The sequence below is a fragment of the Pelobates fuscus genome, chromosome 5 (genome assembly GCF_036172605.1).
Source record: "Pelobates fuscus isolate aPelFus1 chromosome 5, aPelFus1.pri, whole genome shotgun sequence".
Lineage (NCBI taxonomy): Eukaryota > Metazoa > Chordata > Amphibia > Anura > Pelobatidae > Pelobates > Pelobates fuscus.
In genome coordinates, this window is record NC_086321.1 from 145,229,880 (window position 1) to 145,243,821 (window position 13,942).

At 39.4% G+C, this 13,942-nt stretch overlaps 1 protein-coding gene across 11 annotated transcripts in view; it reads left to right on the forward strand.

Moving 5' to 3' along the window:
• Positions 1–13,942, forward strand: part of FBRSL1 (fibrosin like 1) — a 505,865-nt gene that overhangs the window by 487,850 nt on the left and 4,073 nt on the right. For 5 of the 11 annotated variants that reach the window (XM_063454406.1, XM_063454398.1, XM_063454403.1 and 2 more), the window contains 6 exons: positions 1,626–1,697; positions 5,147–5,176; positions 5,717–5,788; positions 8,237–8,366; positions 12,174–12,260; positions 13,780–13,863. In XM_063454406.1, coding sequence (XP_063310476.1) covers positions 1,626–1,697; positions 5,147–5,176; positions 5,717–5,788; positions 8,237–8,366; positions 12,174–12,260; positions 13,780–13,863 — 475 coding nt within the window. Of the gene's footprint in view, positions 1–1,625; positions 1,698–5,146; positions 5,177–5,716; positions 5,789–8,236; positions 8,370–12,173; positions 12,261–13,779; positions 13,864–13,942 lie in introns of all 11 variants that reach the window. The other 6 variants (XM_063454397.1, XM_063454402.1, XM_063454401.1 and 3 more) reach the window with 6 other exon arrangements.

The window sequence follows — 13,942 nt, forward strand, 5'->3', positions numbered from 1 at the left end:
GTTTATGGGGCAATGTGTGTAGTGTGTGTGTGGGGGCAGTGTGTGTAGTGTGTTTATGGGGCAGTGTGTGTATGGGGTGTAAGGAGGCTTTTTTAAAATTTATTTAATTAAAATTAAGATATTCATGTCCCCCCTCCCTTCTTACCTTTACTGGGAGGAGGGGGGACATTTCTTAGTCCCTGGTGGTCCGGTGGGGATTCCCTGGTGGTCCGGTGGTGGTGAGGTGAACTCTAGCCCAGTTACAGGTGGTTACAGGTGGTTACCGCGGCAACGCTCCAAATCTCGCGAGAGGAGGACCCGGAGGAGCTGCAGGTAAGAGCTCCCGGGTCCTCTCACTCCCCTGCCGGCTGTCAGCACAGTGCCTGCAGACTGGGGAGGGAGATCTCTGATCTCCCATCCGGTCCGCAGGCACATTGCAGGGCTGGCACTTGGGCAATGCCAGCCCTGCATTAGCCGGCAGGCTCGCACACCCCACACCCCTGGGCGGCCCGGTACCGTTTGATCCACGGACCGGTAGCGGTCCGCGGCCCGGGGGTTGGGGAACACTGTTCTAAAGGATCACTAAAGGGTCAGGAACACAAACATGTATTTCTGACCCTATAGTACTAACCTACTATATTGGAGGCTTGGCCCTCTATCAAAGTTTAAACTCACCATATTTCCAGCACTGCACGGGTCTGCTGGTGTCGGCTTTGACCCCTTTGTGAAATCATCAAAATGGCAGATTTTTAGCTGATCCAATGCTTTCACCATAGGGAAAGCATTGAATTGGCTAAAATCGGCACGGGGGCGGGGCCAAATGCTGTTTTGGTCAATTGGGACCCCCTCATAGAGATGCATTGAATCAATGAGGAAAATTCAGTGTCTCCCAGGAAAATTCAGTGTCTCCGTGCAGAATGTGGGGACGCTGAACGGCAGGGCTGCTTACTGTGCATCCCTGAGCCAGGAAGCCCCTCTAGTGTCCATCTAATGAGTGGCCACTTGGAGGTGTCCCTAGGGGCAATGTAAACACTGCCGTTTCTCTGAAAAGGTAGTGTTTACATGAAAATGCCTGAAGGGAGCTATTATACTCACTAGAACAATTACATTAAGTTCAACAGGGCATCCTATATAGCTCAACTCTTTAGTAAAATAGACATATGACCATGAGTGCTACATATTGTTTTAATTTGATCATAAAATATTTAACATTCATTGATATACTTGAAAGTGCTGGTGAGAGCATGTTATCATGGGAACGAGATTTCCGTGTACCCATGTGGTGCATCTTGTTGGTTCCAATGTCCAGAAATGCTGTGAAGGTTAATTATTTAATGGCATTTATAGTGGTAAAAAAAAAGTACAGATCTGCCACTGATTTAAAGGGGACAGCACCACTTTAAATGATGTGGGCCTTTTGGAAGTCTGTATTTTGAATGCTGTTATTGACAGTATGATTCTATAGTCACTTTTATTTGGCAATCTCTATGTACCTTACTCTGTACATTTCAGAAGCAATTTTTGTTTGTTTTTCCTCTGTGCTAGGGAACATTTAGGAACTCAAGTGAAGTTTAAGCTCATTAAAACAATGTTGTACTCTTGGGTTCAATAAACAAAATTATCATGGATTCTTGTATTCTTCACAGACCTCAAATCCCATTGATGTCACAACCAGGCCTGGTGCAGTCCATCACACCCTTCTGCAGAAGAATCCTGGGGTTTGTACATTTTTTTATTTTTTTTTACATTAGGAAGTGTGATGTAACTTGATATAGTGTCATAAAACATACTATTAATATTTTTTGTTTTGTTTATCATGTGAACCTTAACTCAAGAGAATTATATAGAGAATCTGTTGATCTGAGAGGGAAAAAGAAAACCAAATATACATAAATCATGCTAGAGAGAGAGAGAGACACGCGCACGATCGCAATCCATAACAAAATAAACCGTTCCCATTGTGAATAGTAATAACTTGTGGACAATAGCTCTGTTACAAATTTCAAAGTTTGTCAGTGTATTCCATACAGGTCATGCAGCACCAAGAATTAGAATCAACCCCTCAAGACTCGCTACAGAAATATTCAATAGGGGAAAATTGTATTACTTAGGGAAATATTCATGTCTAGTGCCTAACGTTTAATGCGTATCAAGCTCTGTGTGTTCAGCCTCACAGCTTCATCTAGAGGCTGTAAATTGGCACGGCTCCTGCATTCAAATTAGCCTTTGTCCTTCTAGCTCCCAGCTCAATGTGCAGAGAGATGGCTGCTACAAGCAGTGTGAGCTGCTGGGGTAAACCAAAGCTAAAGCAAGTCATTTACATTTAAAAAAATAAAATAGCAGCACCTTTAAGTAAACAAATATTTTCTTACTGCTTCAGAACAGGTGTACATTTTTCTTTTCATTTAAAAAGATTAAATTAGACAGACTCTCCTAAAGAGGAAATGCCAGATATGGTGATTTGGCACATAATTTAGTAAGAAAAAAAAGCTTATGGCGAACTTGTATCAGACATACATACCTAGTGCATGTAAGGCATTACTGAACAAAAATCCCCATGTATGCATTTACGAGGTGGTGTCTCAGCCAGTACCTTTGAGTGCTGAGTCGGTAAGTGTGCATTTTACCAACCTCTCTGCTGCATCTTACCCTAGTGAACACTTATCACTATGTCAGAAGCGACACTTTACCTTTAATGATTACTCTCAGTGCTGTATACTTGCATTATACTAATGCTGCCCTGCAATACATTATCCTTACATAGAATGTGACGGCAGATAAGAACCATTCGGCCCATCTAGTCTGCCCAATTTTCTAAATACTTTCATTAGTCCCTGGCCTTATCTTATAGTTAGGATAGCCTTATGCCTATCCCACACATGCTTAAACTCCTTTACTGTGTTAACCTCTACCACTTAAGCTGGAAGGCTTTTCCATGCATCCACTACCCTCTCAGTAAAGTAATATTTCCGGATATTATTTTTAAACCTTTGTCCCTCTAATTTAAGACTGTGTCCTCTTGTTGTGGTAGTTTTTCTTCTTACTACTTTAGGCATGCCATAAGGCTTGCATTGTTTCTTTTGCAGTGGTTTTTGTTTACTAGTTTTGTTTGAGCACCTGTTTTCTATGATATGGGGATTTATTGTAATACTTCTCCACAAAAAAACATTCAGTCTAAACTACTAACTTTGGAGTTAAACACACCTCTCCAGCTGTTGACTGAGCTGCAGTTACCATGACGCAATTTTTAGATTGTTTGGAATGACATTGTTGAATCTGTAGGCTCACACCAGCTATAGAGCTAACCACATCATTTATTGTAAAGATAGAATGTGTCTTTTACGTGAAGATAATCAGTGAAATTTAAAGTGCTTTAAAATACAAATCCTTTGTCTTTCATTGGATGGTGAGAGGCCACGATCCTCCAAACAGGAGGAGATAGAAACACCCACAATGCAAATCTTTAGGAGGGTAATCCCTCTCTTACCCCTCATCTAGAATCCTCTGTTCTTTTTCTTCCACAGGAGGGGAGGAGTCACTGAAGCTCTGACTAAAAGGGCCACTCTGGGGACCATAACAACTTTATGTCAATGGAATTGTTATGATGTGAAAAGTCCCATGCGCATTCTTACCATAAGGAGTTAAACCATTAACGAATGGTTTAAACCCAGTCTCTGGAATAAAGCATCTGATCGCTCTGCCCCTCTACTTCTTGTCCTCCCTATATCGCCCTATGGTGTGGAATAGTGACACTGTAGGCTAGTTTAGTTTTCCTTAGTCTGGAAGTTCCTACGCATTGTATGTTATGTCTGCCTGTCAGTTCAACCGATCTGAGGGCTGTGTAGGGGAGACACAAAGTTGTTCTCCACTCTTTTTAAAGGTTTTTCTAGTAAAACACTTTGCAGGAACGGCAAATTGTATTTATTTTAAGCCATGTTCCCTTAAACCTGAGTATTGTATTATGAGACTATGCATTTATTGCATTTGTAGTTGTTGCTCTGGCAAGTGTTTTCTTTTGTATTGTATTATGAGACTATGCATTTATTGCATTTGTAGTTGTTGCTCTGGCAAGTGTTTTCTTTTGTATTGTATTATGAGACTATGCATTTATTGCATTTGTAGTTGTTGCTCTTGCAAGTGTTTTCTTTTGGACTGATTATTACTTTTTTTTTTTCCCAAAGATGGTTTCCTCCATTAAAACTAATCATGAGATTGTTGTTGGCTCGTTTTGTCCCTCACCTGTGAGGTGGTATTGTGACAATGTCTATGTTACTTATGCCCTTGAGTTTTATGATGAGGCTACTAAACCCTTTAGAAATGTTCTTACCTGACAAATTGATTTACTTACAGATAGTGAGAGTCCATGGGGCCTTGCCCTTCATTGAGTGCCTTTGCCTTGACTTGTGCTTCAGGTGCCTTGATCACCGTTCCTCCTCTTCTGCTTGACTATACATTGATTCTAGAGGAAGGGCTAGGGAGGGAAATACTGTGCAGAAGCATTGCGTTATGGGTGTTTCTACCGCCTCCAGATTAGATGGACTTTATCCTGTATGTCATGGCTTGTGGACTGTCCCATCCAGAAGGATATGGATTTGACACATATAACATAAACGTTTGTTTTTATGTTTGCGATAACACACATCTTTTTATTTATCTCCGGAGCTTATACTTGGCTTCACCATTCGCAAGGATTCATTTGTAAAACTTCCATTACATCTCTGTGTGGTTCCCACATAAATATTTGGCAGTTTAATTAAGTTCGCAGTTATTTCCTAGGCATCAAATGCCCCCAACATGTTCTGGTGCAATGTCTGCCTTCAGTGCAGTTTGTGAATTTCTTTTTCCCTATCAGATTGAACGCCAATAAACCGGTAATGTAATGACACTTGCAGTCTTCTAATATCTGCATAGTCAAGATACTTTTTTCCCTTCCACATCATCCTGAAAACCTGAATAATGAGGGGGTCCTGCATTAAGGTCCACAGTTTGAAAGCCATGCCCTACATCAATGTTTTATCACTTTATTTGCATACCAAATATAACTGTTGATGTAAACATTGTGATGAACTTATAAAAGAAATGCTTAGGGTAACTTAATTTGCATATATTATTGTGCTGGAGGTGTTTGTGTTGAAACCATCGTAAAATCTGTTTATTTCCCCTGCAGGTAACAGATCCTTATAGGACATCTGTTAGAGTAAGTTTACTTCTATATTAAATGTTGCGTTGTGTTTGGGTGTTGTGTGATGGTGATTTTACATGCAAATCTGTACTTTCTCTTTCCTGTCTTCCTTTATATCCAACATTCATGTCATGTTCATGTAATACATTCTAATAATTTTGCAGTGTAGCTTACTGAACTATTTATAATGCACATCCTCACACCCATAGTACATGCATCACATTATACAAAACCTACTCCAATCAGTTTACACAGAAGCCCATAAATTGAGAGATATATATCTATTCAAGGGGAGGGTTTTTATTATGAAGAGAAATATATTTGTATACATTAATGTGAACATGGACAATTGCTCCTAAAGTCTAGTGTAGTCCTGTTTGATGTATTCCATCAAAGCTCCTCCAGCCTGCAGATCTTTACTCCACTTTCCACCACTGACAATCTTCTAAAATGAGAAGAAGAAAATAAAAATTTAGACACTACTTTTGTGTTCACGATCTGGAGCCGTAATTCTAGTAATGGCCTATCTCACTCCGGTTTTCCTTGCTTTTGCAGAAACCAGGCAAGTGGTGTGCTGTACATGTGCAGATAGCTTGGCAAATCTACCACCACCAGCAGAAGATGAAGGTAAAAGCCTTGTATTAGCACTTTTTTTTTCCTTTTATTATCATGGCTAATGCATGCATCCCATTTGGAGGAGGTCATGATTTTAAGAAAGACAAACCACTCAAGGTCTATTGTGCCCATAACCAGGTTAAATGGGTAGCGTGAAGAACACAAATGGCACACTGTTGGGGGTTTTTCTGTTCGTTTTTGTTTTTATACAACACAACTAAAAAGAAATATATTCTTACGGCATCATACATATATGAGGAGGTGGGAGAAAAACGTCCATAATACATTTTGAATCTCAAGAATTCTGAACTATAAACCTAAGTCATAAACAAGGAAGAGATTTAATGTCTCAACTATTTTACTTTGACGTAGTATTTGTATTCCCTTTTACTGGTCACACAAAGTGTATGGACTGTTGGAGACATTTCTTGTAGCTGTTTGACTTACGACAGCTGGAATTCCTGCTGGTTCTGAGCTCCTCCATCCCCGCGGTGCAACTTGCTGATGCAAAAACAGCTTCTCACAAAAATGTTTGCAGTTTGCCATGCCAGTTATTGTTTAGCAAGTCTGATGGTTCAATAAGTCCATAGACTAAAAGATGGTGCTTATACAAGCTCCATGCCCGACTCTCAGACTCTGCCTCTTTGTGCAGACTGTAGGCAGCAATACTTCAGCACAGAGCAACATAAAAAGAATCTAATTAAAAAAAAAAAAAAATGGCCTGAAGGGAATAACCCAGATAATGAGGGAGTGAAGCCTCGGACCCTGCTGGCGTGTGATTCAGTGGTGGGGGAGGGTGCCAGAATGCTCCAGGCACTATTTGTAATGAAGCAGGATCATTTAATATCGCTCCCTGTAGATCAGTAACCTTTTCACTGGGCCAATGAATGAATCGACTCTGACAGTGCTGGGGGTGTTGATCAAGCAGAGGAGCACTGGATGAGCTGACTTTCAGAGGAGGCGCTATCTTTGCTAAGGAAGGAGACCGTGCTTGTGCACTCATAGAATTTCCTTTCTCTTTGCAATCCCTAACAGAATTATATGGGCTATGGCCATTCTGCAGCAATGAGGTTTCCAAGTTTTTGCATTTAAAACATTGTGTATCAATTCACTGGTCTTTGGCACTTTAAAGCCTGGAGTTAGTCTAACATAACGAATCGTGAAATTATTCTGTTCACATTACATTTGTTATGTAGAATTCATGACACAGAAATCGCACAAGGATGACGAGGTATGGTTTAAAAAGGTTTGGGTTATGTTCTGGGAATATGTTTAAATGCACCCAAACATAAGCTGACATACAGCATAGCTAAAAATCTAGCTATACAGGGGATGGTTGGGAAAGAAGTATGTCAGAAATTACAGCTTTATAGTGATACAACATGAACATATTCTGTCCAAGATTTTCTCATTCTCTTTCCACACTGATCATATGTTGAATGAAACATGATTCTTTTTGTGTTGTGAATTATAGTAGTTTTGAATTCTGTCAAAATATGCCGACGCACGTACACATGTACATGAAACATACATCTAAAGACACACACACACACAAACTGCCAGTGTTTTAAATGCAAGCAATAGGATATATTGCTGCACCTTGTACAGAATTGTGGGCAAAAATAGTAAATTACGGTTTGGTGGGAAGCCTAAAGAACAGCGCCATTTATGAATATGGGAAAGTGAAGAAGATTAAAAGAAAAAATATAACAAACCTAATACAATTATTACACATTGGCAAAAATCAATAATCAAGTGGAACACAAAAACACGTTACAGAGGGCATTTTGAGTATGTTATATATTGTTCTATAAATCTACTATGCACAACCTCTGTTTTGGTATATATAGGTCCTACATGCAAGAAAATCACCAGATTTGGATAAATCTAAAAAACTTTACATTAATGGGAAGACAGTGTCAAAATACTTTTTCCATTTAATACAGTACCATACCTCCCACTTGTCCCTAGTTAGTCCCCAAATCCTCCATCCCTCTTTCTTTTATCCTAATGTCCCTCTTTTCTACCAGCTCCCAGTTGTTGGACTTTATACTACAAAAAAATGCTTTTAGAAACCAGTCTGCGTAAATAATGTATATAGTTCTTGGTCTAAATTACCTTTTAGTTAAATTATTTGCAAGTTACCTAAAATTTTCAGAACAGCCCACCCCTGGCCACACCCCCACTCACACCCATAAAATTAGTTTTCCTCTTTGTCATTTGAAATGCCGAGAGGTGTTATTTCTTTTCTTATTTCATCTTCTTTTCTCCGTTTTATAAAATTGCTGGTTCTTGACATTGCCAACCAAACGGCATCCCTTTTCACCATTTGGTTAAAAAAAAAACACAGACACACACACACAGCTATTTTATCTTGTTTATTTGTTACATTTGTAAACGTTACTGATTTTTACAGAGATGATTGCTCCTTATTAATTTTACGTTCCCTCTTTTTGGCAGCAGATGCAAATGGATCCACACAAGCTGGATATTTGTGGTAAACTGGACTTGTTTAGTCGTCCTCCAGCTCCTGGAGTCTTTCCAGGATTCCACTACCCTCATGATTTGGCCAGGCCCCTCTTCTCCAGCACTGGTAAGACGAGCAACTAGTAATACTTCCCCTTTAAGACAAAGACATAGAATGTTTTTTAGCACATTAAACAAAATATTTCTCACCTTTCCAGCCCTACGTGTTGGGGCAGTTTTAGAAATCAGGCCATTCTATGTATGTAATATTGGCACATTCACATTATTTAACAGTGTTTATGTTCTACATACAGATAGTACATACGTCTAGAGACATCTGATTGCAACTCAGCATGTCATTGTTCTTCTTCTTATTATTTATTTAAAAAAAAAAAAACTTGAGTTCCAGGCCTAGGAATAGCCTGTGAAGTAGGTCTGTACATTTTGTATATTTCGGAAACCATCAGTTTCCCTTTGCATTAATGTCCTTTTAACAGCATTGCACAGCTTGTGCCTTATTGAGCATTATGGAGATGCCTATCCCTGAAGGCAGGTTCACTTAGGTGTCACTTAAGCCGTGTGAATGAAGAGCATAATAAATAATTTATGCATTTGCTTGCAGACATGTCTCAATCAAACTTCTGCCATCACTATGCGGCACCCTAATGCAAATGAACTGCGACAAGAAAGAGCATATTACATATGTCACCATGTAATGCTATCAGATAGGGATTTCAAAAAGGAAAACGTGACTTAAAAAACAAAAAACAAAAAAAAAACATATATTTTACAACGTAAACATGGTTTACAATGTGAATTGACTGTATCTTTCATGTATTCAAGTCAAGGATTCTGATGCCCATTTAGAAGACTGTGGGCCCAACATTTCCCCTCTGTTTCTTTGCGTCAAACCTGTCTGGTTACAATTACATGTTTGTTAGTCCACCCATTGTAAAGCGCTACGGATTTTGTTGGCGCTATATAAATATTATAATAATTTCCTCTTAGGTTTTTTTTTCTTCAGGTTGCTAATTGTGAGATCACATCCTGAAAAATCCTTTATATAGATACATATGTAACATTCCCGACATTCTGTCCAAGCACAGGCAAAGATTGATTGATTGATTTATTATTAAGCCACAGTGACCATAGTGTCAGCATTATGACTTATAACATTTACTTCAAACATCCACGGAGCATGCCTACTGTCTGCAGACTGCGTAATGAAAACTTCAATTCCGTACCTAGCACTGCTATCATGTCACAAACTTTCACAGCAAGCTTGTTCAGACAGAGGCACTGCTTTCTGATGCAATCATATGAAATAAGAAATACAGTAGCCTTAAATACAAATGTCCTGGGTTTTCATGATAAAATCGTGCCTTTCCCCTCTTTACTCCTTCTTCTAGTAGAAGTATAATCATCTCCTGCACTCCCTCTTCCCTTGCTTCCTATAGCCGCACAGCAGTACTCTAACATTATGGTAACTTTGTTGTTGTTAAAGCCACATGCCACAAATTGCGCCTTAACATGTCAGACCAGGAACACATACCTGCTAGCGATTGTGTGGTTTTCTTGTCTTTGTTTAATTGCAAATAATTTTATAGTTCTCTTTCCAGCAGACCCTTAAGGAATAGACTATCAAAAAGGGATATGTCAATGTTTTGTAATGTAAATGCAAAGGTGTCATGCAGGGGAGTAAACAGACATGTGCAGCTCTCTGCATGTATGTATGTGGAAACTTGTATATCTATGGTGCAATAGAGCAATGGACTAAGTTAACAAGAGAACCATTCAGTGTGAATTGTAGAGATGTTCCCTTTAATCTATAAATCACTGGATTCAGGGTTTGTTTTTGTTCTGTTTGAAACACTAAAATGCATTGCTCTACTTCTTTGAAAGCAAAGTGGTTAATGTATAGTTAAGGCCTGTCCACTATTTAAATAACGTGTCACATTCACTGCTGTATCAATCAAATAATAAATAAAATTCTTTCTACACAGTATCTATGTCATCTTTCTCTCCTTATCAGACAGCAGTGTCACAGCATGAACCATCGCTCTTCCTGTGCTCCCTTCTTACACACGGGTGCTCCATCTATCTCCCGGCTTGCCGTCTGTAAGATGGATGTGCAGCCGCCTGAGAATCGTTCCATTTAATAAGCACAAGACAGCTCTAAGGGCTCTGCTGCCATCTTCACTTGGAGAAGGCTTATTTTATTTTTTTGCACAAGCTCTATGTAAGCAGTGTTCGGAAGCTCTCTGTGCTGAGTAAATCCCCATTATTAACAGCCTCAAATCTTCTGGGAGCAGAAATAGGCCGTTTCTGGTGCAGACACTGTTCTCTGATGTGGAAAATGCTTGTTTAAAGCCTTTACCGAGCCAGTTTGACTTTGAAGAGCTACTTGTCCTTGACCTGAAAGAAATTATTTGTAAGGAAAAGATGAATTGTACTTGCATTGTTTGGCTCCATACAATATCACACTGGGGAGTTGATGTACACAGAAACAAAAAGTAAAAATAGGGTTTCTATGTACGTGTATGTTTAAGACAATGGCGTGGCTCCTGTCTTTTATGCAGAGATTGCCATACCTGTGTGAAGCGTTATTTCTATATGGCAATATTCAGACTGTATAATACATACAGGAGTATGTTTAAAGCTGTTTAAATTCCACAATGGAATTGCATATTTTGGAACCAAAAATATACAATTTGCGTATCAAATCCTGGGTTTAGTGAATTTACCTGAAACCGGTTTTGAACATATTTTTATAGTTCATGTTTTAAAGGAACCTTCCAAAAATCATAACTACCGCATTATGGTACCGGGAGTGCCCTAGTGCTTTCCAAGGATAAGTAGTTTAACCATTTAACTATGGTGCCTTCCCCTGTGCCCTTGGAAGCTGCATCACTGAGCAAAGTGCAACAGTGCAGGGCTTGGTTTATTGGCTAGGAGCACTGAGCTGGCATTATTAGTCAATTAGCTGGCCCTTCACAGCAGAATTGAACTAATTGGAGCCAATGGGGAAGCTCCTTACAGGTTTGACTGCTTCAGAAAGTGATCACAAAACAGAATAAAGCTACCTTGTGCACTTAAATGTGTTGCTCTATACACCTGTGTGAGACCCCTTTTCACACACCTAAACCATAAACACATAAATATAAAATCAGAGGTGGAGCAAACCTAAACCTGATCAAGCTGTGTGGATAAAAAATGGAAATAATAGTGCAGATAAAAAAAAGACACCGAATAGGTCTTAATTAATATTAATATATTTGTACTCACAAAAGTAGAATGGGTGTGTAGACTTGGCTCAGGTGGTAAGTGAGGGCAGTACTAATCCCTCTTCTATAGACGTCACTTGCGACTGGTGTTGAATTACAATGCTGAAATAAAGCAGTCATGCAGAGTTATGCTATGCCATTCTCTCCCTCATTGCAGTGTTAAAATACACCAGTCTCAGGTAACACCTGTAGAAGAGGGATTAGGAATACCCTTATAGGGTTTACTACTTGCCTTTGGCAGGCACTCCTGGCACCATAACCACTGCATTGCACTAAGGTTATGGTGCCTGCAGTGTTCCTTCATCGCTATCCTCTCACAGAGAGGTCATCATAATTAGACAGACTTTTAAATAATTGCAAGAAAATAATGTTTAATCCACCAACATGTGGATCCAGCACATTTCAACCCTCTAAATAGGCTATGTCAAACCACTGATATATCGGTCAGTTCTGACATGAGGAGCCTCTGTGCCTACTGGTTATTTTTGTTTTTAAACCCAATAGGTCATAAAATAAATGTTTGGGAAGTTGAAAGTAGTTGTAAATATTATTATACGTGTCTACATTTATTGTCTCTGAAAGTGTCCGTTGTATAATATGTCCCCTAAAGCTGGTTCTGAGTGCCATATACCTTTTTTTGTTTATACCAGGTCCAACACACCCAGCAGCTTCCCCCTTCGGTCCCTCCCCTCATCACAGCAGTTTCCTGCCCACTAGCCATCTGGCGGGTAAGTGTAAGTAAAAACAAAAAAGCATTCCACATCTTCCCATAATGTGCAGATAATTTGGATTATTGTGTTATTTGCTGGTAGGCAGGTGGGCGTTGTAAATAAAATAGAAACATATGTTAGTCTGAAATATCCGTTATCCTCTACAGCATCTTAAAAGGTCATAAACAGCATAGATTTGTTTGCATTTCATATTTTCTATATGTTCAGAAACACTTGTCTGTCTAAAAGTGACATGTCATCAATCTGTTGTAGGGATCCAAGTATATAACCATGGTTTTAACTGGACAATATACACAGAGAGAGAGAGTGTGTGTCTGTCTGTCCCCACTGGATGTATAGTTCCCAGCTCGCTACTTTAGATCTACAGGCTGTTTTAATCATCTAAACCACCACTAATTCTTAACTTTATCATAAATGTGTTCTTCAGCATGTTGGATAATCACTTTCTAATGAGCTTTTTAGTTAAGAATTTATGTAGAATTCTTCTCATCATTAGCCAGGGCACATATTTAATGCAATCCCCTATGCTAAAGAGGTCTTGGCACTTAAAATAATTTTTAAACCATTACAATCAACCAGAAGTATTGTAGTTTAAGTGGAACAGTGTTCTCTTTTGTGGCTGCTCATTGTAGTGGTAACTTACAGCAAGTCTTCGTGCATGAAATAATTTTTGAGTAGTTTGGCAGCCAAGGTTCTCCTGGCACCTAAAGCACGGTCCCATCTTCTGCAGCTCAGTTAATATAAAAGTGAATTCCACATTAGCATTTCAAATCTTGACAATATGGTAGTCCCATTTCTTTTAGCCTAATTTTACTTCCTAAACTAGGATGGGCTAATGCAGAAGTGTATTTCTGCACAAGATGAGTGCCCGGACTCTAGGCACCCAGGGGTGTCTTCAGACGTTTAGCACCAGAACCATTACAAACCGCTGTAATGTAGATTGCCTCTTTAATGTATTAACCTCAGTGAACCCTAATGGTCTGTCAAACAGCAAGTTGAATTGCACATTCAATCCACTTTCCTGAATCAGATTATGTGCATTTTCAGTCACTTTGAATAAATAATACTTAGATATTCATAAAAGCTAGAAAATGTATTATTCTTCAAATAATTCCTCCTGTTCAAAAAGTTAACTCAAGTTGATGTCTGTATTGACTTTTGCCTTCAGTGGCAATTAATCTCAGGACTTGTTGCCTCAGGCTAGATAGATGGATATATATATATATATATCCCAGTACCATGTTCAGTTGTCTCAAATGTGACAAATCCACTTTAAGTTCCGTTTCCAAACTTCATAGAACCTTAAATTTGAAGCAAACATAACAACCCCTTAGCAGCTGAATCTATCAAATCCCTGAACTAAGTTTTGCTGCGCTTGCAGAGAGGATAGCTCTTTTAACGGAGTGGGACAATCTTTAGCCCAAAACTCCCATATATAGGACAGGGTGGGAGGGTAAGGAGCGCGTTTCATTCTCCAGTGCTCTTGGATAAACGCCTCTTCAATCCCTGTTTGCCTTTCCAGATCCATTTAGCAGGTCAAGCAGCTTCAGCGGCCTGGGGAACTTAGGCAGCAATGCCTTTGGAGGATTAGCCAGTCATGCTCTAAGTAAGTACTGGCTGAGGGCTTCGCAGTCAATTGTCAAGGCCGGGTACAATAATAAAATCCCTGCATTCTGATTGGTCAG